Genomic DNA, 24,613 nt, shown 5'->3' on the forward strand with positions numbered 1-24,613 from the left:
TACACAAGCGATGGACTTCACAGGGCACAGGGTATTTCATGCCCTCTGAAATGACAGGTCAATTCAGTGAATGGAAAATTCAGCATCAACAGCTATCTATAACTGATGTGACAGTAAAATAATAAATACAATTCATCCAAGGTTTTGCGACAAAATCCAAATACTTTTACAATGAATTTAGAATTATTCCAATGTTCGATGCATGCCAATACATACACGTACACACACACACACAGAAATGCTGTTCAAATGTAAAAACTAAAGGATGTTGATGGCAGAGCAGCTCTCCCTGAAGCTATATCAGTTGGTTATTTCCATGTAAGTTTCATTGGGTCCGAGCTATTGAACATAACTTGTGGATAATTGCTTTATAAACTATTAATAATGTCCTACATTGGAAAATTGGAAAACTAAATATGTTGATGGTGGAGCAGCTCTCCCTGAAGCTATATCAGTTGATTATTCACATATAAGTATTATTGGGTCCGAGCTATTGCACAGAAAAATAGCCAAACAAGTTTTGTGTCCGAGCTATTGCTAAATTTTGATGTAAAGATGCTTTAAAAACTATTAACAAAAAAATTGTAAAACTAAAGGGTGTTGATTGTAGAGCATCAGTCCCTGAAGCAATATCAGTTGATTATTTTAACAGATGTTGTATTGGTTCAGAGCTATTGAGATTCCTCTGAATTAAAATGTTAAAAATAATATTAATAATTTCCTTAAAGATGTTCATGGTAGGGCAGTTGTCCCTGATGGGCTATTAAAAAAGTTTCCTTGGGTCTGACTTAGCAAGCAACACGCCTGTGGCCCACCAGCTTTTCACCGCTGCGGCTGCCGAGCGTTTCTGCAAAGCGTCTGGCCAGTATTTGAATGTGAAAGAGTACAAAATAAACATAATAAAATACAAAATAAACAAGGGCTAGAATGGCTGTAATATACATAAGTGTGACCTAGCAGCAATTGATAGTTATTGAATATCATAGATACATCAGTTCAATAAGATTATGAATAGTGGCATAACACCACAACTACAGTCAGAATTAAGAACATTCACAGGCAGCTTTAAATATATTAAGAGGATAATGCAATCATATATATAACACTGTACATAGCACCAGTTAAATAAATAAAAAGTACTGTAGATTAGCAGCAATATCAGTTGAGCTGGAGATGTCATTCATATTCACAGCAGGTCCCTTGTACCGCCACAACATCAGCTGTGCCCTCAGCTTGACATTCTATTCAGTCAGACATTTATCAGAAGCTAAAAAGCACAATGAAATGTCAATAGCTTAATAGTGAAATAAACAAAACTGCCATAAACATGTAATTTCAGAAAGGCTGTACAGTATTGCATTTTAGTAAAGGGCACAAATTCAGGTTCAAGATGCTAGCGTAACTATAGTCTTGTTTTTACCTGGTTGTAGAGCCAGCTGTGCCCTCAGCTCATCCTTCTCTTCAGTCAGCCACTTGATCTTCTCCATCTGTTCTGAAAGTAAAGACAGACAGTTAATTATTCAGTCCTAAATATCTGGTTATTTTACAATCAGAACTCAAATCGCAGTGTCTGCCACAAAGTTTATTCTTACCTTCATGTGCAGAGCTAGAACTTCCCCCAACCTCTGCCTGCTGGAACGATTTCCGCTCCTCTGGCAATACACACGTCCGGTCTCTCACTTGTCTAGGAAAAGTTGAGGTTTTGTAAGTGAAAGTTAAGGTTTTGAGTCACTCTAAATGTACAAGAAGGAAAAGATTCTACATTTAAAATAGATTTGTGTGAATAATCGTGTACTGATTTAGAGGCTCAGCAATATGCTTCTGATCATAAATATCTATGTCTAGTAGACATTAGAGCACCTTCCTTCCTGGGAAGGTGTTCCGGTCCCGTCCCACCGGGAGGAGACCCCGGGGAAGACCTAGGACACGCTGGAGGGACTATGTCTCCCGGCTGGCCTGGGAACGCCTCGGTGTCCCCCCGGAAGAGCTAGAGGAAGTGTCTGGGGAGAGGGAGGTCTGGGCATCCCTGCTTAGACTGCTGCCCCCGCGACCCGGCCCCGGATAAGCGGAAGATGATGGATGGATGGACATCGATTAGTCGATCTTGCGCTACTCAAATATAAATATCTAATCGTTTTGTCTTCTAAATGTATACAATTAGTAACTTTGTTCCCCCATCTGTTATCTATATGTTTTTTCCAGTTGACATGGCCTAGTTAGGGGTGCAATTGAGGATAGAGAACTTTGCAAATGGAAAATGACTTCTGAATATGAGGGTATAGATTGTGCTTCAACACCAGTGAGGGGTTTGTCCCTGAACTTCTTGTAAAAGGATTCTACCAAAATCTCATAAATCTCTTTAACATGGTCTATGGAAAATGTGTCTATTAAATAATGTCCATGTTTTACCAACAGGTGAAGAAGGAAGCAGAGAAGAAAATGAATAAGAAATATAAAATATTTACAGCAAAGAGTTATCAGCAACAAGTGGTGGCAGGGATGAACTTCTGCATTAAGGTACCAATAGCTTGAATATTTAATGTTACACATTCAATTATGTATTAAACATTTCTCATTGATTTGTCAAAATCTAAGTATTTGTTTTCCCAAAACAAAAAACCTTAGTGCAGGTCTACTGTAATTTGTCATTTGTCAGCAATGAAGGTGATATAATGAAAGCCAAAGAAAGTGCTTATTTTAGAAATGACCACTGTAAGGTATCTACGAGAGCCCATGTTTTTATTGGGTAGGCAGACATTTAGGAGTGAGCTGAGGAAATGTGGGGATTTGCCAAAGTGGGATTAAGTTAGTGCCAGTGAGTCTTGGGTAGTGTACAGTATGCATCGAGGACCAGTTTACCAGAGAATACATATCAAAGTGGTGGGTAGGAGGCACTGGTGACATAGAAGATGGAGCTATGAACTGAGGACTAGTTCAGCTAAAGGAAGGTATGTTGTGTGTGATTGAAGCTGTAATGAAAGGTAATCAGCACTGAGTTGAACGAGGGGCCAGATAGTTGTCTGTGTAAATGGGAATGAGCGAGTCACCAGCAGCAGGTTCAACATTGTTGATGTATACAGAGATTAAGGTTGGTCTGACAATTCTACCTTGAGGAACACCCACTGAAACAGCCAGGTAGTGCTGTATTAGACAGTAATGCTCTAATAGCATTGAGGTGTTTACTATAATATACAACATGTTTTTCACATTTCTAGGTGGTTGAAAACCACTGGCATGAATATCCAATAAAAGTTTACGTACTGTATTTTCTTTTATGTGTGGCATTAATACAACCTTTTACCTGATTAAGCAACTTCAAAAGTCTTGTGGCTTGAAATCACATTTGAGACGTATTTTAATGTACATATTAGACTTGAGTAATTTCAAAGAAAATTTTTATCATCTACAGTAATTAGGCATGCAGTATAATTACTTTCAATTCTCAAAATACACCTGTGAAACTACATCTAAAATGGTCTATTATCTCTGTGTCCAACAGGTCCATGCTGATGGTGATCTTCTCTATCTGTATGTGTTGGAAGATCCTCATGGCAAACTGGATCTAACAGATGTAGTCCAGAGAGAACTCTCTGAGCTGCACCCTGCATCGGAATTGTATTTCAGCTTAGACCAGGCATAAGAGGAAAAGGGACAGTGTCTGTACAAATAAAGTCGAGAAAAATATGAATTATTTATCCATAGATAAAACAGTATGCAGAGCAATGGACTGGGAATAAATATGAAATTTTCTGAGGAATAAAGTATAAGATTCTCTTACCTGAGAGGGCGGGAGATGCAACATGTTTCATCAAGGTATTTAACAGCTTGACTATGTGTTTGTACCTCTTTACTTAATAGTGCCCTTATTACTGTGTCAGTAATCAATACATCAAATGTATTTATAAAGCCCTTTTACATCAGTTTTTTACAAAACACCCAGCCTGAAACCCCAAGAAGCACAGTGGCTAGGAAAAACTCCATAAAAGGGGCCAAAACTCAGGAAGAAACCTAGAGAGGAACCAGGCTCGGAGGGGTGACCAGTCCTCTACTGGTTGTGCCGGCTGAACATTTTAAGAACACAAATTGTAGTAATTAATAAATGCATGTGGTGTGAGTCTAGAGTATTTTTCTTTTTGCCCTAGCACTCACACACCTGATTCAAATGTTGCCCTACCACTTACACACTTGATTGATTTAATCAACCTATCATCATGTCCTTAATTTGAATCAGGTGCCTGAGTGGTGTGCTCTCTCCCCTCATCCATGTAACATCTGCTCCCTGTGCCACAGCAGCTCCCCTTCCTCTCCGGCGCTCCACCTCACTGGTGTACCAACCATCGGCTGGAGAGTGATGGCAGCAGCTCATCCCGAGGACACACCTGTTTCCACTCACTGTTTAGATGTGTTTATATTCTGTTGTTCACCTTCTGCACCTCACTGATTATTGTTTGTCATCCATAATACCGTGTGGTGCATTTTATATAAAGTATAATTGAATTCAATCAATCAATCAAATGTATTTATAAAGCCCTTTTTACAACAGCAGTTGTCACCAAGTGCTTTTACAGAGATATCCAGCCTTAAACCCCAAGGAGCAAACAACAGTAGTGCTGAATTTCAGTGGCTAGGAAAAACTCTCTAAGAAGGCCGAATTTTAGGAAGAAACCTAGAGAGGACCCAGGCTCAAAGGGGAGACCAGTCATCTTCTGGCTGTGCCCGGTGAGATATTAAGAGTCCAATTGCAATCGTTCTTTTTTTCCTTTCACTTTTATTTTTATCCACTTGTTACACTCACACCATCACAGTCCATTGTTCATTTAGAATTGCCATTTGCATTGTATTTGCCTTCATTGCACATCTATACATTCTACTTGTAACATACACTATACTTAATACTTAATAATTCCTGCCCTCTTCTATTTGCACTTCTGGTTAGATGCTAACTGCATTTCGTTGTACTTTATTCGTTCAGTCCAATGACAATGAAGTTGAATCTAATCTCTCTCCTCGTCCAATAGGTACAGGTTGGTGAAAGCATCGAAGGCTATCTCATCCTAAGGTTGGGTTATGGCCAAAATAGCCGGCCAACTCTGAATAACCTGCTTAAGAACCAAACCCTCAACGACCATATCGAGAACTTCGAATTACTTCTGACCTCTAACCTTCAGATGACCCTTGACCCAAATGAGGACAACCTTGAATTCATGTTTACCTGCTCAGTTCAAGTCAAGATCAATTCAATATCTGATTTTGTTACATGGTTTAATATAAAATGACGTTGCAGCAAAGATTTGTTTCTTTTTCATATAAATTGATGGCAGTTGAACAGGATTTTCTAGAATGCTTCAACCCATTGCTTTCAAATAACATTCGCTCTGTTAACTTGAGTTTAAACTCTTCAGCTCCCAGGCAAAAAAAATTATTTCCACCAAAAATGACAGACCCAGACCAAAAAGCTTATAGCTCAGGAATAGTTTGAAGCACAAGCATTTTGGAGATAGTGTTTGAAAGGAGAGACCTTGTAGTTTGTATACATGAGCAATAAAGCACAAGTGGTTCTGGTATACAGCCAATATTCCTAGTCACGACAGCTCTTAGCCATGGTTTACTGACCATATACCATCAAACCCGAGATGCAGTATTGCTTTTATAAACATGGTTAGAATCTAGGATTTTGATTGGTTTATACTTGTGGTATCTATAATATACCACTGTTTTACTACTGTATTTCATCAGAACACAGATCAAAGAAAACACAAGTACAGTGGTGCAATTGTAATAAAAAGAAACACAACCCAATCACTCCCTTTATTGAGCATGCATACTGTACACATTCTCTATTGAGCACACACAAAATTACTTTCTTCTCGCTCGCTCACTCATTCAAACACCCATTCAATGCTGGCCATTCAATAGTATAGAGATTTTTTCTGTAGCTCCTCACATAAAGCATCTTGGGTATCCTCACTGGTTTCAAAGTTTATTTATCAAATGAATCAAATAACACAGCATCATCCTGCACAATTAAAATTCTGCTAACATGGCACCCGACATCTACGTTGTTAGAATAAGGAAAATTATATAAAGCAAAAATATAGCAAAAAATAAAGTGATAATATAGTTAGGTTAAGAAATAATTGAACATTGACACAAGTTATGTTATTTGTCTGTTGCCCAAAATATATTCAAGTTACAGTTAAATAATGAATATGGGCTTAACATGCTATCTCTCAGCTTTAATTTGAAGTTATTTACATCCAAAAGGTGTTTCATGGACAGGTGTGGGCTATTCCATCAGTTTTTCTACCTTTAATTAAGCAGGTAAAATGTCTGAAGTTCATTCCAGGTGTGGCATTCACATTTGGAAGCTGTTGCTGTGAACCCACAACATGCAGTCAAAGGAGCTCTCAATGCAAGTGAAACAGACCATCCTTAGACTCCTATGTCCATCTGAGAGATAGCAGAAACATTAGGAGTGGCCAAATCAACAGTTTGGTATATTCGGACAAAAACAGAACACACTGGTGAACTCTGCAACACAAAAAGGCCTGGATGTCCATGGAAGACAACAGTGGTGGATGATCGTAGGATTCCTGTCAGGGGAACAGTTCATAACACATGGTGACCTAATAATGATGTACCTGCCCATAAATGAAACAGACATGGAAATTAAGCACTAAGGGGCAATAAGACTAGCCACTGGGTCATCCTGGGAACATCAATTGTGAAAGTTTGGGGTTTGTCACAAACCCTTGGATGAACTGTTTTATTATTTTACTGTCACATCAGTTACAGCTGTTGATGCTGAATTGGCCATTCACTGAATTGACCTGTCATTGGAGAGGGCATGAAATATGTGTCCTGTGAAGTCCATCGCTTGTGTATCTTGGTGGCATCTGTGAATGACAATGACAATTTGTCATTCTGGATGTTGGAGTCCAGATGAGGGTTGTGTGTGTATGTGGGGAGGGGTTATAGATGTGTCTGGTTGAGGTTTGTGTGTATATGTGGGGAGGGGTTATAGATGTGGGGAGCCAGCTATACTCAGTTTTGGCATGTTCATGAGGCCTACTGCTGTAGGATAGAGGTTTTGGTCCTGATAGACCTCAACCTTCTGCCAGAGGGGAGAGTTCTGAATAGTCCATTTCCAGTGTGAGAGGGATCAGCCTCAATCTTTGCAGTTCGCCTTCGTGTCCTGGAGGTGTGTAAGTCTTGTAGGGATGGAAGATTTCCACCTATCACCCTCTCTGCATAGTGGATGATGCGCTGCAGCCTGTCCTTGTCTTTGGCATTGGTGCCCAGAAAGCGAAAGGACTCCACAGAGTTGACTGGGGAGCCACCCAGAGTGATGGTGAAGGGCAGCTGGTTTGAGCTCTAAGTTGTTCTGACTGCACCAGGACACTAGACAGTCAATAAGTACTATACTTCACTGGATATACTGTATTACTTTATTCAAATGTCAAAATGTTTTACTGTACAAATGCCAAAGTTTTAAGAAAATAAATTCAAACGATTTTCATCAAAGTTGAAATAGTGATATATCCAAAAGGTTTTTAGTTTTTTTTATAATGGTAGAAACTCATCAACGATTTCAAGGTAACGTAACTTTACAATTAAATGTTATTACATTTGATATTTTACAATGATCAAATTAAATGCAACACAGATGAATGCATCTTTAAAGATCAATTTGGACCTTCCAATACAGTTAACATCCAACAATACAGGAACAAATCACATCATGTTCTATATAAAACTGAAATATTAGTGAGGGTCTGTAGTCACGGTGAATCACAGTGACATCCGTTATAAGTGATTGATACATCGCCCTGTTGAAGCAATGTCTGTAAAGACAGAAAAGGATCTACAGCCTGGTAAAAAATGCATCTTTATTGTCCTCTTTATCATTATTTTGAGAATCACCCTCAGTGCCGTCCTTCAAGATTGTTATCAGTGTAGAAACTGTGCTGTTTGGGTCCAGCAATTTAACCAGTGGCACATTCAAACCCCTCTCCTGAAAGATGTGGTTTTGCAGGTTCATGGCTAGCATTGAGTCAAGGCCTAAGGCCGAAAGAGAAGAATCGTTCTTCAACTCCATCATGTCAATACCGATGGTTTCGCTGAGTACAGATCTTGCAAATTCACTTGGGGGAGTAGAAGCGTTGTTCTGTCCCGACCGGGACTCTTTCAGTTTGGCTTTTTGTATCGCCTCCACAACTAAGGAAGTCATTCGCATGGTCATTGCTGAATTTTGAGCCATCACATTGTTTCTCATGTTTTTGAAGTTAAACTTGCAAACAGCCTGTTGGGGTTTGTTCATCTTTAGGCATTGTTCCAGACATTCGTGAATCTCTGTAACATCCATAACCATCAATCCCTTTGCCTCAAGTAATCTTTGGACATTATCCTTGTTCAGAAGGAGACCAAGATTCAAAGCCCCCCAGTTGATGGACTGTGCAGCAAGTCCATTTCCTCGTCTATAATGACAGAATGTGTCCAAGAATGAATTGGCTGCTGCATAGTTTGACTGTGAGCCATTGCCAATAAAAGACGCAACAGAGGAGTAGCACACAAAGTAATCTAACTTACAGTCTTTTGTAGCGTTGTGTAGATTTAGAGCTCCGTTCACTTTGGGCTTCAGCACTTTCTCATAGTGAGATCTGTCAAGGGTTTCCATCAGGCCATCATGTAGGACAACAGCACTGTGAAAAATCCCTTTGATTGGACAAGAGGGAAATTTCTGTCTGATGTGATCAATTACTCGAAATACCTGATCAGAGACAGAGACATCACATCCCATACATGTGATATGGACATTGTATTTTGTCTCCAGTTTGCTGATCTCCTGTTGTATGTCTGGTGTGGGGCTTCTTCTGGAGAGAATTATGATATTCCCTCCCCCTTTCTGAGAAATGAACTTCACAGTCTCAAACCCCAGCCCAGTGAGACCACCTGTGACAATGTACACAGAGTTCTTTTGGAAATGCCCGTTTGGTTTAGGCAGCAAAGGAATGCTGGATATTGCGTGGTTATCATCTTTGCCTAGCACCACAATAGGCAGGCTCTCTAAATTAAAGTATGATTCAGATTCCTTAACAGGCAGAACATTGATACATTCTGATGGCACTTTCTGAAAGGGAGAGCTTTTTAGAACAAATGATGTCCTGTCTAAATGTAGGGACTTAAGCCAACGATAAATAGGAGGCTTCTGGGCAATGAGTGATCCCTTTCGTATGATGCTGGACATGTGAAGGGTAATCATTTGAACAGTATCATTCACACTTTGAAAAACGCTCTTTGTTAGCAAGTCTTGGGTTTGGGAATCACAGACAAGGATGATGTGTTTGACGCCTGGGAACCTGCCTGCATTTGCCAACAGAGATTCATCAAATGATGGCAGGAGGACAAACGCATCCATTTTATCAGCATTTACCAACAGCTCTTTGGACTGTGACCCAACAATGACATTCCATCCTGATTTATTTGCTGTTTGGGTTAAGACATTTACTAGACCAGAATTTGGAAAAGAGGAAACAATACCCAAAGTTCTCTGTTGTTTGACTCTTGGTAACGCTCTGTGCACAATTTCAAATGCCAGCACAAAGTATGAAACACATGGAACCTTGTGGAGAAATGGGAGCCTTTTTGTTTTGTAGCAGGCTCCTTCAGGAATCATGATCGCAGATGACACAGGAACAGGATAACATGAGACTACACGGTCTCCCGCTTTCAGTTTGCTCACCTCTTTGCCTACAGCTGTGACAGTGCCACTAAAGTCAAGGGCAAGAAGCTGGTGGTTCTGAGATGCATGTTTGTTCCAGTACAATGTCTGACCAAAGTTAAGATCTGTGACAGTAACAGGGTAGAAGTCTGAGGAATGAACACAAATCTTACTGAGCTGAATCTCAACCGATTTCTCAGAGATGTCTTTTTTCTCAACTTCGCAGCCAATGGCAGACAGGCTAATTGTTCTGTAGGGATCAGCTGTTTGAAAGATACATGGCTCAGACATTAAAGAGTAAATACTTCTCCCAGAGCTCTCATTAGTTTCCACTGAAGTATGTACAATTTCAGATTTAAAAATCAGACCATCTTTCACAACCAGCTCCTGGTATTTGCTGCTAGGGTATGACATTAAGACGTGAGACAAAGCTCTGATGTCCTCAGTAAAGACCGAACTGATGTCAATTAGCTGGAAGGAAAGATCTGGCATTTCTGCAGCACATGCTTTTAACATGCCTGAGAGGACAAATCCTGGGCTGATGCGGTCCACTGTGTTTTCTGATGACCTGTAAGTTATTACTCTGATGGAATTTGGAAAACGACTTGCCCTAAGTTCCAGGACTATTTTACGGAACAATTCGCAGCTGTTTAGCATAATCTCCATGACCTTCTCAGTATTGAGTGCTGTGAGGTCGTCCTCACCCCAGACAAACAAGACTTCTTTAATGTTTTTCTTGATATCTGAGATCTTAAGGTTAGCAAGAAGTGTGGGAAATTCACAGCTCAGGAATTCCTTGGCACATGCAAAGGAAATGTATCTAGATTCTGAGCTCAAGTGTTGCTGAATGGCTTTGGAAATGCTATCCTGGTCAGAAAAGACTATGGCTGTTGGTGCCTGAGAGGACCTAATGTCCTCTGAAGCCATCCTGAAGTCATTGTGGAAGAAGTATTCCTCAACGATACTAGAACGAATGTCAAGATACTTAATTATCACATTCTTAAGCTCAACCAGAACTCTTCCCTTTTTGTCTGTAAAACAACCACATATTTCAAAGTGATGGACTCCTACATCAACTGCCCTCACATAAATAATCATTTCCTGTTGCAGAGGTTCAAAGACAGTCAGGCTGCCTATTTTGGCTGGAAACCCGGGCCTGGCAGAAAACCCTTGTGACACTGTAACAGGAGCAAGTTGCATCAGGAAGTCCAGAACTACAGGATGAATGCAGTAATCATGTAACTGAGACAGCAACTCCTCAGGGACAGTGACAGCTGAAAAAGCCTCCCTGAACTCTTCACCATAATGCACATCACTCTTATTTTGGAAAACAGGGCCATACTGAAACCCACCATGACCCTTGTTGTAAAACTCCACAGAACTCACCACTGACTGGCATCGTTTGGAGATGGTGCTTAGCGAAATGTTTTGCTCTTCAACTTGGAGTTCCGGATTATACACTATTGTCCCTGATGCATAGGTTGAGGAGTTAGAGTGTATCTTAACATGTGTTTCATTCTCTTCTGTTTCAAGTTGCACTTTCATCTCTGGTGCATTTTTGGTGAAGACAAATGGACTTAGAAAGCTGATGCTGATTTGTACTCTATTGAGTGGCACCTTTGGTTTAACATTTAGCATGAAAGCTGACAAACCGATCTCAGTATACAGTCCACCAGGGACAATGGCAACACCATTGTGTTTATGCTCATGCAAGTATGATACTGAGTCAGAAAACAGATCACAGCTAAAGGTATTGCCCTCACTTCCTGTCTGAGTTAGCACAGGATGAGTTTGTACTCTGTTCATTCGTGATGCAGGAATGATAACATCTTTCTTGGTTGAATCAAACTGATAAACAGGAAATGGTGTTGGTGATGTCTCTCGTCCTCTGTAGAACTCTTCCCAGTTTATCTGAACCCCCAACTCAAACAGCTTGGACACAGTGTTCAACATTGTCTCATGGTCTTTATCTTGCTGAACTGAGGTCAGCACTTGTGTCCCATTTCCCAGAGTCTCCTGGATGTTCCTTTGTAGGGCCCTTCTAGGGCTTATCTCCACAAACACCACATTCGTCTTTCCCTTGGTTGCAGATCTCACTGCCTGTTCAAATGAAACTGGCTCTCTAATGTTCTTGGCCCAATATTTGCCTGTGCAGAAGTCAGTCTGCTCTGCCTCTTTACCTGTCACTGTTGAGAACAATTCTGATTCAACATCATTGACCTGTAAAGAGCCAACACTGTCCTCAATTTGAGAGAGGATGGGATCCATCATATGGCTGTGGTATGCAGCAGGGACATCAAGGACACGGAGGAACAGATTCTTACTCTTAACTGAGCTGGTCAACTTTTGATGGAGATTATCTATAGCATCTGCATCACCTGAGAGGGTACAGGAATGTGGACTGTTGAAGGCTGCAAGGCAAACCTTATTTGAATAAGAAGGAAGAAGGTTTAAGACCTCTGACACTGCCATGTTACTGACCACAAGCATTTTCCCTCCTGTGACCTTACTCTGCAGAATACTGCGGAGGTAGATCACCTTCACTGCATCCTCAAGTGACAAGAGACCTGAACAGTGGGCAGCAGCCACCTCTCCAACAGAGTGACCCAGAATGGCATCAGGTTTGATTCCCCAGTGCTTGAAAAGACTGGCAATGCCAACCTGGATGGCAAACAGAAGGGGCTGGACAACATCTGGTTTAGAAAAGTCCTTACTCTCAGACTCACTCTCAAGTGTGTCTAAGATACTCATGTTATTGAACCTTTGGAGAAGCACCTCAATCTCCCTGACCTTCTCTCTGAACACAGGCTCATGTTTCAGGAGCTGCTTGCACATGCCATGGTAAGTCACACCATTCCCACAAAAGACAAATACTAATCTTGGATCTGAGTATGAGGGGATGAAAGTTTTACTCAGGGCAGACTGGAGTTGATCCTTTAGATCCACCAGAGAGGAAGTTCTGAAAGCCTTCTTGTATTTGTGTTTTAAGTGAGTTCTCTTACAAGCGGATGTGTATGCAAGCGTTTCTAGATCAACTTTGTTGTCTTTGTCCATCTCTTGAATTGAGTGCTCCATCGTCATAATAATTGACTTTTCAGAACTTGCAGAGAGTACAAAATACTTGTGTGATTTCCTGCCATTTCTTTCAGAAACATGTGAGTGCTTGTGTTGTTTGACAATAACATGAGCATTTGTTCCTCCAAAACCAAAGTTATTTATCCCTGCAACCCTTTCAACAGAATTGACCCACTTTTCTGCTTTTGTGGGAACCTTAATATTTAAGGCTTTAGCATCAATACTGGCACTGTCCTCAGAATAGAAGAGTGAAGGGACAATGGTTTCATGCTTCATCATAAGGAGTACCTTGATGAGCCCTGCCACTCCAGCTGCAGATTCTGTGTGACCGATGTTGCCTTTCACAGAGCCGATGCGGAGTGTCTCTAAACCTGGAGGTCTGGCTTTGGCAATTACTTTGGAGATGCTGCCAGCTTCTATGGGGTCCCCCACTGGAGTTCCAGTCCCATGAGCCTCTATGTACTGGACAGCTGACAGGTCTGACTCTGAATAGATTCTGCGCAGAAGATCCTCTTGCTGGACCATGGATGGCTTGGTGATTGGACTGACTGTGTGGCCATCTTGGTTTACTGCAGTTTTTGTGATGATGCCCCAAATATTGTCATTTTCTTTGAGAGCCTGTGTAATTAATAATTATTGTTAAATATCGCACGTAGTCTTTCAAAGAACTGCCCCCTCCCGACTTTCAGGCAATACTCATATTTATATTCCAAGTAAACAGGAAGTGGGTTATGGTTCAATGGCTGTGGATAAGATTGTTGCTAAATGATTTCTTCAAATTTAAATGTAAAATATTTACTTTTTTCAGTGGCTTCAGCAGAAGAACCCCACAACCCTCTCCTCTGCCATAGCCATCTGCTCTGCTGGAGAAAGGCTTGCTGGTGCCTTCAGGCGAAATCATCTTTGCCATGCTGAGAGCCACAAAGACAGTTGGCTGTATGATACAGCTCACACCCCCACAGAGAGCCATCTCGCAATCACCTGATAAATGAAAAACGTAGAAAATTATGCATGTCATATCATCCAGTGTATGCTGTATACACCTGTAACAAATTATAATATATATATATATATATATATATATATATATATATATATATATATATATATATATATACAGTGGGGAGAACAAATATTTGATAGAAAAGGTCTACAGCAACATTAAAGGAACTGCAGGAATTTCTGGCAAGTACTGGCTGTATGCTACATGTGACAACAATCTCCCCTATTCGTCATATGAATGGGATATGGGGTAGGGTGGCAAGACGGAAGCCTTTTCTTACGAAGAAAAACATCCAAGCCCGGCAGAAGTTTGCAAACACAAACATCAAGTCCCCCAAAAGCACGTGGGAAAATGTGTTATGGTGGTGTGCAGTGTTGTTTGGTGCAAAACAACCCTGCACACCACCCAAAGAACACCATACCCACAGTGAAGCATGGTGGTGGCTGCATCATGCTTTGGGGCTGTTTATCTTCAGCTGGAACCGGGGCCTTAGTCAGAGTGGAGGGAATTATGAACAGTTCCAAATACCAGGCAATTGTGGCACAAAACCTTCAGTTGTCCGTTAGAAAGCTGAAGATGAAGTTCACCTTTCAACACAACAATGATCCAAAGCACACATCCAAATCCACAAAAGCATGGCTTCAACATCTGTGGGGTGATCTGAGGGCTGTGCACAGGAGATGTCCTTGCAATCTGACAGATTTGGAGGGATTTTGCAAAGAAGAGTGGGCATATATTATCACGTCAAGATGTGCCATGCTAATAGACTCCTACCCAAAAAGACTGAGTGCTGTTATAAAATCAAAAGGTGCTTCAACAAAGTATTAGTTTAGGGGTGTGCAGACTTAAGCAACCAGGTTATTATGAGTGTTTTATTTTTCATTTTTCCCTCTTGAAGATTTCAGTTTGTTTTTCAATGAATTGTTCACATTATACAGTAGGTCACATTAAAAGTGGAAAAAGTTCTGACATGATTTTTCTTTGTCTCATTCTTTTACAACACAAAAACCAGGCATTTTAAGAGGGGTGTGTAGGCTTTTTATATCCACTGTTTAAATCTATTCACTCAACTTAATGGGTAAGTTTGTCCAAGCTTTTGACTAGTACTGTAAATATATATGCACATATATTAGATAGCGACCCTGTTGTATTCATAGGAAATAATAAATTACACTAAATATAAGAAGTTACACAATGAAACTGTATCAGAGTCTGGTCTTTGCCATAGGTTGATCTTAAAGTTTGTCTTTCTTTTGACATCATGAATATTCTCATAAAAGAAGTAAAGATAGAAGTGAATACAGAGTTGATAGGATCACAATATGTTTGGGGCAGAAAGTACCGTGTTTTGAATGTACATGAGGAAAATGTTGATGTACACCTTAGCGGCATACACGTCTACATTGTTATAATGCGCAATCGTAGTTATAGACGCATAGATCAGGGGCTAATTTTTTATTATATATTTTATTGTTAAAAGGGTGGGATTTATGTTTGTATTGTGCAGAGAATAAAATGTTGTGTCCCTTAGCGTGTCACAACTAGTTCCCTTCCTCAGGGAACCCAAATGATATCATACTATTGATTGGCAGAATGTTCCATGCACTGGTAATGTAAATACAACGCATTACTAACCTTGTAAATACGATGCATTACCAAACTTGTAAATACGATGCATTACCAACCTTGTAAATACGATGCATTACCAACCTTGTAAATACGATGCATTACCAACCTTGTAAATACGATGCATTACCAACCTTGTAAATACGATGCATTACCAACCTTGTAAATATGATGCATTACCAACCTTGTCTGATGGCTTGACAAGCGAAGTGAAGTGCAACCAGGGATGAAGAGCAGGCGCTGTCGATGGACACTGAGGGTCCAGTGAAGTTGAAGACGTAGGAGACGCGGTTGGCTGCTATACTCATAGCTAGTCCCGTGCCCGTCCAGTGGTTGATTATATTTGGGCTGACACCTCCTGCCGATTGCTCATAATCTCTGTTCATTAACCCTTAAAGAAAACAGACAAATAATGAACTAGTTGAACAGAACAACAATGTAAGTTATTCAGTTTGGATACTGAAGTATTGGTAAGCTATAGACTGTCCAGCAAAGCTATAGAATCCGGTCTGGAACCAACAGGAACCTGAACAGATTCTGTCCCTGAGCAAGTTAAACAGAGGGCTGCTTGAACTACTGACACTACTGACACACATCAACCTGTACTCCCTGCATTTAACCTGGATGTGCTTGTCCGTGTTTTACAATTTTTATTCATCCTTTATATTTATAATTTTGTTGTAAAATGTTTTTATTGTTCAACTTACCCAAATACACCCCTGTTCTGGTTCCGCTGGCCTTTTCCATTGGAATCCCAGCATTTTCCAGAGCTCTATATGTACACTGAAGAAGGTATTTCTGCTGTGGGTCCATTTGTTCCACCTCAGACTCAGTGATGCCAAAGAACTTGTGATCAAACTCATTGAACCTGTGAAAATTATAAGGAATGTTATTTTGACTAATAACTTGTGACAGGCTGTTAAAGGTCAAGAGACAGTTTTTATTTCAATATTGATTTTTCTAGGAGAAAATGAAGTACTCTATTTACTTGAATTAAGTAACTGTTATTTACTAACTTACCCATCAATGAGCGCTGCCTTATCTGTGCATGATTTTCCCACTTTGTTGTTATCAGGGTCGTACCACTGGGAACAGTCAAACCTCTCATTTGGGATCGGTACTGTACAGTTCTTCCCCTCCAGTAGAACCTTCCAGAAATTGTCAAGCCCTTCCCCTGTGTGGACACATTCAGTACATGTTTCATAATTAAAGTTAGCAAGTTAATTTAACAATAGTTGTTCTATAATTCATTTTCTGCCCTCCATGAAATGCCCTCCATGAAATGTATTTTGTCTCTATACTTTCAATGCTTGGATTTTTTTATCAAACAATTATTATAACGTAGTGTACAGTACATACTGGTTTACCATTTAGAAATAACACATTTAATGCTTACAGGGCCTTTAGAAAGTGTTCAGACACCCCTCACGTATTAACATTAGAGCCTGACATTCATGATTTTGTGGTTCACTATATCAGAAAAATAAACCAATAAAACCTATTATAATTATGATACAGAGAATGAAACAATGTACTGTATGCTACCCTCTGCTCATTTGTTTATTTATGGTATAAAGTCAAGTTTTGAAAATACATAATTGCCTCTAAACTGGAAAAGCATTTTAGGTACTTTACAGAGATGAATATATACCAAACTCATATGAGGTTTTAAAAAATAGTTTATATTTGACTAAACATTGCATGGTATGGCAATATTTGGAAAATATATGCAGTTTGCTTGGTAGTCAAATAGGCATCAGTATCAGTACATTAAAGACATAGTTTGCTGCCTCCAGTAATTAGCGATTATGTATAATGTTTGAAGTTGCTATGTAGGAAGTGGAATCACTATCAATTTACTATGAAGCTGCAAAAACTATAGGTGATATTCATACAAAACAATTTAAAATCACTGTGATCCAGTTGTACCATAGTTGTTTTATCATTTAACTTCACTCATATGAACCTACTTCCTGAGTCTTGAATCTTCATTTGGCAATACAACAAATGTTCAGTTGACCTTTTTATTTTGTCAATGGTTTGTAATTCAAAATTACAGTCTACATTATGTTAATTAAGTTCTTTGGCCCTTTATATGTTGTTGTGGTCAAGATGATTGGTTAATAATCCATGTAAAACATGTTGAGGGTATAGTAATCATACAATTTCCATTACTACACACTGCATTTTCATTAGTAAGTTAATTATAGTTATTGAGAATTGTATTTTCATATGAAAAATTCTTAATGTTACCTCCAGGGAAATTGCAGCCAATACCAATGACAGCAATGTCATCCTCAGCATCTCCCATCTTTACATGCGTTGGAAACTGCAAAGGGAGAACTAGTATGAGTTCATTATCAAGCTGGATTCAGGAAAATGTAGATTGTGCGATGAAAATATTGTGACCTGCCACCTACTCTACATCTAGGTGTAAGGCTCTAAGGGAAAACAACTAACAGAAATGTTTTGGGTCCAAACTTTAAATGACTGACAACAGCCAGGACGTTAAAGCCAGTGATATACTGCCTCCACTTTGGAAGCGCTGCTTAATAGAACGCCAAAGGGGTCATAATTATCAGCGTGACATCATCCTCAGGTTGAACCAGGCATCAAAAACGAATGTGGAACTTCATGATGGTATGATAAGATTCGATTGTAGATTAAAGGAAGTGAAACTCATGATTATTTCCTGGGTTGTCATATTTGGTTGTTGCGAAATTACTGAAGCATTCTTGGTCTCCAGTTAAAGAATAGCATAACTTTTATTCCCAATTTGATCCCCACACAAATGTTCTCCCTCTTTATTTCAATATTTCTGTTTTCCCATATTTTTTGTCAACATAGTTAGTCAAACATGAATAGGTTTACATATTTTTCAGCAATACTTTGCTGAATATTGTATAATATTTTCAAATAATTACAATAAGAACACACCTAGCTGAATGGTAACTATAATTTTGGTTTTGATTACATTATTAAGGGATAAAACATATTTGTTAAGACAGTAGTGATGGCTACATCAGTAATGTTTCAGCCCCCTATGTATTTATTATATTCCCTGTTTAAAAGATTTTAAATGTATAAAAATCAAAAGGACTAGATGAAGAATGAATTGACAACATTCAATTTGTTTGTATGGATTCTAAACCAATTAGGTGTTTCTGATGTACCTTCTTGATGTCTAATGTTCCTACATTTTGTTATAATATTACTGCCACCCTATTATCTGCAGAAAATTATTCATCTTTTGGCAACAGGGCTAATTGATAAAGTGACCAAATACTTGAAGAGCAACAGGGAACAGAAGTTCAGTTCTTCATTCCCCTTTGATAATGTATAATCAGTGCCTGTTAGATTTACCATTTGTGTTTGGCTGAGGGTGGACGGCATTGTTGATATGGAATTTGTTTGTAAAATAAATTAAACTGCCTGGCTTACGAGCAAAAAATATATTTACCTTTTTTAAGCAGTTCCATATTTATATTTTCCTTTTTTAAGCAGTTCAATATTTATATTAAAATATTTCAAGCAGTTCCATATTTATATTTAGCTTTTTCAAGCAGTTCCATATTTATATTTACCTTTTTCAAGCAGACATCTTTATTGATGATCCTCAGGAGAATCCTCTTTACAGTCTGTACATGGAGATCCCGTTTGTCAGAGTAGTTCTGCCAAACACTAGCTTATGTTTCTTGTTCCATACACCCTAATTGTATGCATGACATCTTCATCTTACTTCAGGTTTCTGATAGACAGTAGTAAAATTTTTAACCTCCTCCTACAATCTTCTTCAATGAAAAATGTTGCTTAGTAACTACAACTTTGTTTGTAGGAACTACGTTTAACATCCCTATTCTTTAGACCTCCAGTAATCTACCAGCATTCGGCTCTCTTGCGGTTTTGCTAACTCAGCTCAAATATTATTTTTAACTGAACACTCATTTTACCAAGAAGTTGGTTGAGAAAAGGGGAAACGAACATGAAGTGGGCTTCAGAGTTCCAGCTCCTGACCCTTTCCAAGAAGAGGTGTTCATTAAAGGGAACCTGGTCAAGGAAGAGACCATTTTTTTTGTAAAACTCTGTAACACAAACATTTTAAGTCATTAGGAACGTTTCACCTCCATCCTGCTTAGATTTCTCAAACCCTAGCAGTAAAAGGCAGACCTAAAACTTGTTTCACATGGAAAGGGCACAAGTCATTACCCTAGATTCCATGCTGTAATGAAAGACAGAGTGTCACCAACAATAGAATACCAACAGAAAATGCAACATCTGAGGCTGCTTGAGACAGTAAAAAAACTACAACAAGCTCTAGGTGTTACAGGATACTTTTTTTTTTTAGATTCAAATGTATTATCATGGAACAAGTACAAGTACAGTACAATAAAATGCAGTTAGCATCTAATCAGAAGTGCAAATAGAAGAGTGCAAAAAAAATGTATGTTACAAATGGGATATAGGAATGTGCCATGAAGGGAAATGCGAGTACAAATGGCAATTCTAAATGTGCAATGAAGGCAGAGGGCAAAGTAGTATGTGCAGCTGAAATGCAGGGATAGCAGCAGTGAGGTTCCACGAGGTAGACATGTACCTGTAACAACTGAAAACATCTTTATCAGACTTAGCAATGCAATGTCACAGTGCAGTAGTACAGCGATGTGTGCAAAGAGAGTAGTGCAACATGGTCCCAGAGAGGCGGTACTAATCGATGGGCAGGTGGGAATGTTTATTGATGGGAAACAGAGTTCAGCAGGGTTACAGTAGATGGAAATAAACTATTCATGAGCCTGCTGGTGCAGGAATGAAGAGACCTGTACCGCCTGTCTGATGGAAGGAGGGCAAGCAGTTTGTGGCACGGATGTGAAGCCATGTGGACAAAGCAGATAAGGGGTTACCATATACACAGTTTGGGCAATATTAACTGTATTGGACAGCACAGGAAAAACAAGCCTGGGGGAAATTTTAAGATCTAGTACATAAGGTGGTGGAATTAGATCCTGGAGCCACAAACAAAGGGTTAATATTAACGGTGAATATAGATGAGAAAGAAAAAGAAGCCACCGTAATAGCTTGTAACTGGGGGAAATCCAGCAGAAATATGGAGAACTAATCTAAAAGTACCATGTGTGAGATGCAAAGAAGTAGGAAAAACCCTAGATTTTCTACAAATACCGCTGGCAGCCATCCAACCAGGGCTTGAATTTGGGTAAAATTTGGCTGTGGCATGTGACGCAATCACTCTTTGGCGGGTGGCATTCCATATGTCTACACACGTTTTTTCCAGCATACAAAACTCAAAGGCGACAGCCTTCCCAAAATCTAGCACCGCCTCTGTGCGTTTGTATAGTAAAACATCACTTTGCGCGCATAAATAAAATACCAGCAAAACACTGCATCTAATGTGACTGCATCTAACTTTTTTACCATATTGGCAATGTTGACTGTTGCCAGGTGTGGGGTTTTCTAAACACAATTGGGCTATTTTTAATGGGCTTGGGTGGGTATATTTTATCTGGAGTCTGTGGGAGAATGTCTGTTTACTGACAATGAAATCTGGCGACCTTCCATGCAGGACCACACATTTCCCGACGTCGCAGGGATGAGTAACGTCAGAAAAACAAGTGGGTAGTTCTCTTTTGCACCCAAGCATGTCAAAATATTTAATTAAAACATAATAACCTCAAATTACATCCAAAAAATTACGTTTCAGGTGACTTCTAGTAGCCTAGAATAACAGATTTATTTAAAGAGAACCCATATGGAAAATAAATATATTTTTGCAATGCAAAATGTATGTACAATATATGATGAATATATGTCGAATAGAAAATGTATTTCAGGTATCAAAATATAATTCACTTTTTATTCTGAAATGAATTAAAAAATTTATAAATACATTTAACTTTATTCAAAATAAATTTCAGCTATCAAAGAAATAATCTGTTTTTTACAAATGTATTTCACCGTAGAAAATGCTCTTGATGCCCATATTAAAATGTATTTTTTGTAAGTAGGAAAACCTGCAAAATTCGCCGTGTATCAAATACTTGTTCTCCCCACTGTAGATCCATTGCAGTGAACAATGAAGAACAAAGATAACGGCTGTAGCCTTGAACACTGATAAACATACCTTCACAAAAAAGAAAATATTACGCACATAGCAATTTGAAATCTCTTTGCAATAATGTGCATAATGCATAATGTTTCATGAATTTATTCAGAGGTCCAACTGGGGTTCAGAGTTGACTTCAGTGAAATGTTTAGGGAAATTATGGAAAATAAAAGATTACAGGGTTATGGAGTATTGAGTCTACCACGATTTGGGGTGTAGCTATGTGTATTTACTGCTTGTTTAAAATAGGTGGAGAAAATAAAATAATTGATAGAGAATAGAGTGAGGAAAAACACCATTGGTTCACCAGGGAGATTTGACAGGACCGTTTAGTGGCCCAGATAACCCAAAGAAGGAAACACCATATGGATGACCAATAGGGGATATTGGTACCCCTACAAATCAAAAAGGGCCCAATACCTTAAGGGTCAAGATGGATATCACAATAATATCCATACCCAGTCCGAACAGGAAGTTCTGGATGCGAACATATTTGAGAGTGATGAAAATTAATCAAGGTTCAGACCCTGGTCTGAGCAAAAACAGTAAGGTCACACAGTAGTGTGTGATTGTCAAGTGCCTGATTGCATTTCCTCTGCCTCTGAGCCGCAGTCCCGTGTCTAACCATAGTAGCCAGTGAGACTAACCGTGTATTCCATGACACAAAAACTTAGGCCATGAGGCCACATCGGTTCCCCTCCCTGGTTCCCTTGTAGGCACACTGAACGAAAGCAGGTATATCCTATAGCAAACCCCAGGCTCGGAGATTGAACCGGTCTTAAAAGTCAAACTAAAACAGTCTGAGCCATAGGGACAGTCTGAGCCATAGGGACAGTCTGAGCGGCGATATAAAACATTCACCCATTGGAAGATTGACCAATAGGACACTTGTCACAAGCCATGGGCCTTGCAGTGGGTGAAGTTACGCTTTACACTACATTCTAGTGCCTGATCAACTGAGTTCAGTCTAATCTCTCCAATGACATTAACTCCCAAGTACAAAGATCTCAGGGCAAGTGTGAAATAACCAAAGACACTTGGCGCCATCACCTGGTCAAAACTAGTGACAGGAGGAACCTTCCTCCTGGTGATCCCAGAGGTAGAGGCCACAAAAGGCTCTAGTCATCCCTTCGCTGATGAAACTCTTGTTGTGGAAACAATTCAAACACCAACTACTTTGTTTTGAGACTGAAGTCAAAGAGTATTGAAATCAAAAATGTATATATATATATATATTGCAAATAAAATTAATAAAAAATGAATGCAAATAATTATTTGAGAGGAAAATGTTTTTGCATTAAAACAATTGTCTTTGGCCTGCAGTTTTCATGTGACCCTGGATTTTGTTCTCGATTATTTTATTTTATTTGTAAATTTTTTTTGGAAGTTATTTACACAAATTTCACGGTGGGCAGGTTTAAGAGAGGAAATGCATCTCCATTTGTCAACCAGACTGGGCAACATCAACAGCTCCAGTTCGTTTACACTGTAGGCTTATTACATTAGTGAGTAAGAAATATACACCCAATCGTGCTTTCTGATGAAGGCAAATTTGTTACTCTAAGCTTCTGTCGTTTATTTGTTACTCTAAGCTTCTGTCGTTTATTTGTTACTCTAAGCTTCTGTCGTTTATTTGTTACTCTAAGCTTCTGTCGTTTATTTGTTACTCTAAGCATCTGTCGTTTATTTGTTACTCTAAGCATCTGTCGTTTATTTGTTACTCTAAGCATCTGTCGTTTATTTGTTACTCTAAGCTTCTGTCGTTTATTTGTTACTCTAAGCTTCTGTCGTTTATTTGTTACTCTAAGCATCTGTCGTTTATTTGTTACTCTAAGCATCTGTCGTTTATTTGTTACTCTAAGCTTCTGTCGTTTATTTGTTACTCTAAGCTTCTGTCGTTTATTTGTTACTCTAAGCTTCTGTCATTTATTTGTTACTCTAAGCATCTGTCGTTTATTTGTTACTCTAAGCATCTGTCGTTTATTTGTTACTCTAAGCATCTGTCGTTTATTTGTTACTCTAAGCATCTGTCGTTTATTTGTTACTCTAAGCATCTGTCGTTTATTTGTTACTCTATGCATCTGTCGTTTATTTGTTACTCTAAGCATCTGTCGTTTATTTGTTACTCTATGCATCTGTCGTTTATTTGTTACTCTATGCATCTGTCGTTTATTTGTTACTCTATGCATCTGTCGTTTATTTGTTACTCTATGCATCTGTCGTTTATTTGTTACTCTATGCATCTGTCGTTTATTTGTTACTCTATGCATCCTATGAAGTTGCTTTATCAAATTCCATATATAAGACGTGTCGGTTTTATTCACTGAACAATCATCTCGTGCACCTATGTTAGATATCTAACAGGCTAAGATGAATCTGGCTGATACATAGAAATGACAGCGGGATATTTTTTAGCTAGTTAGCTGTGGAACAGAAGTAACCCAAAATCATAATGTAACCACAGCGATGCAGTATGTGTTAATTTAAGTTAGACAATTTTAAGAGGCACAGCAGAAAACATTCACCAAGTAAATCTGTGGGAAAACAGCTTACAAAACATGGGCATATATTGAGTCTTGAAATAACAGTGCATTATTAGTTGACTGATTTGTCATGTCATGGCAACCAATCTGCACAACTAACCATTACGCTATCTTCAAATGTTAGACTAAAACTCTTTATTAATGTTACATTCACACAAGGTTATTCCTACAGCATACCTGGAGATCTGTGATTGAGACTTTCTTACAGGAAACACAGTTCTTGTGTTCAAGGAAAAAAGGCTACAAAGTGTTCAAATAGTATTTAACCAAGAAAGGCTCATTGAGATAAAAAATCTGTTTTTAAGGAGCATCCTTGCCAAGATAGGCAGCAGCAAGTTTAAGCATTAAGAATAACAAATAGACAACATAAAACATAAGCAGTCATAATTAAAAATGACATTGGAAGAACCTTAAGAGCAGATACAATCTGTATAATAATTACATTTGCAGAAAACCTTATTGAACTTGTTACCAGGGGATCACAACAGAAGGGACCGTCCATTCGACACAATTCAGTGACAACAGATCAT

The 24,613-nt window shown here is 39.0% G+C and overlaps 1 protein-coding gene across 1 annotated transcript; it reads right to left on the reverse strand.

Moving 5' to 3' along the window:
* Window positions 1–6,364: 6,364 nt before the first annotated feature.
* Window positions 6,365–19,199, reverse strand: LOC105030071 (phthiocerol/phenolphthiocerol synthesis polyketide synthase type I PpsD-like). The gene is made up of 7 exons (XM_013139708.4): window positions 19,010–19,199; window positions 17,679–17,754; window positions 16,446–16,599; window positions 16,133–16,293; window positions 15,610–15,816; window positions 13,596–13,777; window positions 6,365–13,414 (listed from the first exon to the last, which is right to left on the reverse strand). The coding sequence occupies exons 2-7, from the start codon at window positions 17,734–17,736 to the stop codon at window positions 7,865–7,867; spliced, it is 6,312 nt and encodes a 2,103-aa protein (XP_012995162.3). The 5' UTR covers window positions 17,737–17,754; window positions 19,010–19,199; the 3' UTR covers window positions 6,365–7,864.
* Window positions 19,200–24,613: the final 5,414 nt, after the last annotated feature.

This window comes from Esox lucius, chromosome 21, assembly GCF_011004845.1.
Source record: "Esox lucius isolate fEsoLuc1 chromosome 21, fEsoLuc1.pri, whole genome shotgun sequence".
Taxonomy (NCBI): Eukaryota; Metazoa; Chordata; class Actinopteri; order Esociformes; family Esocidae; genus Esox; species Esox lucius.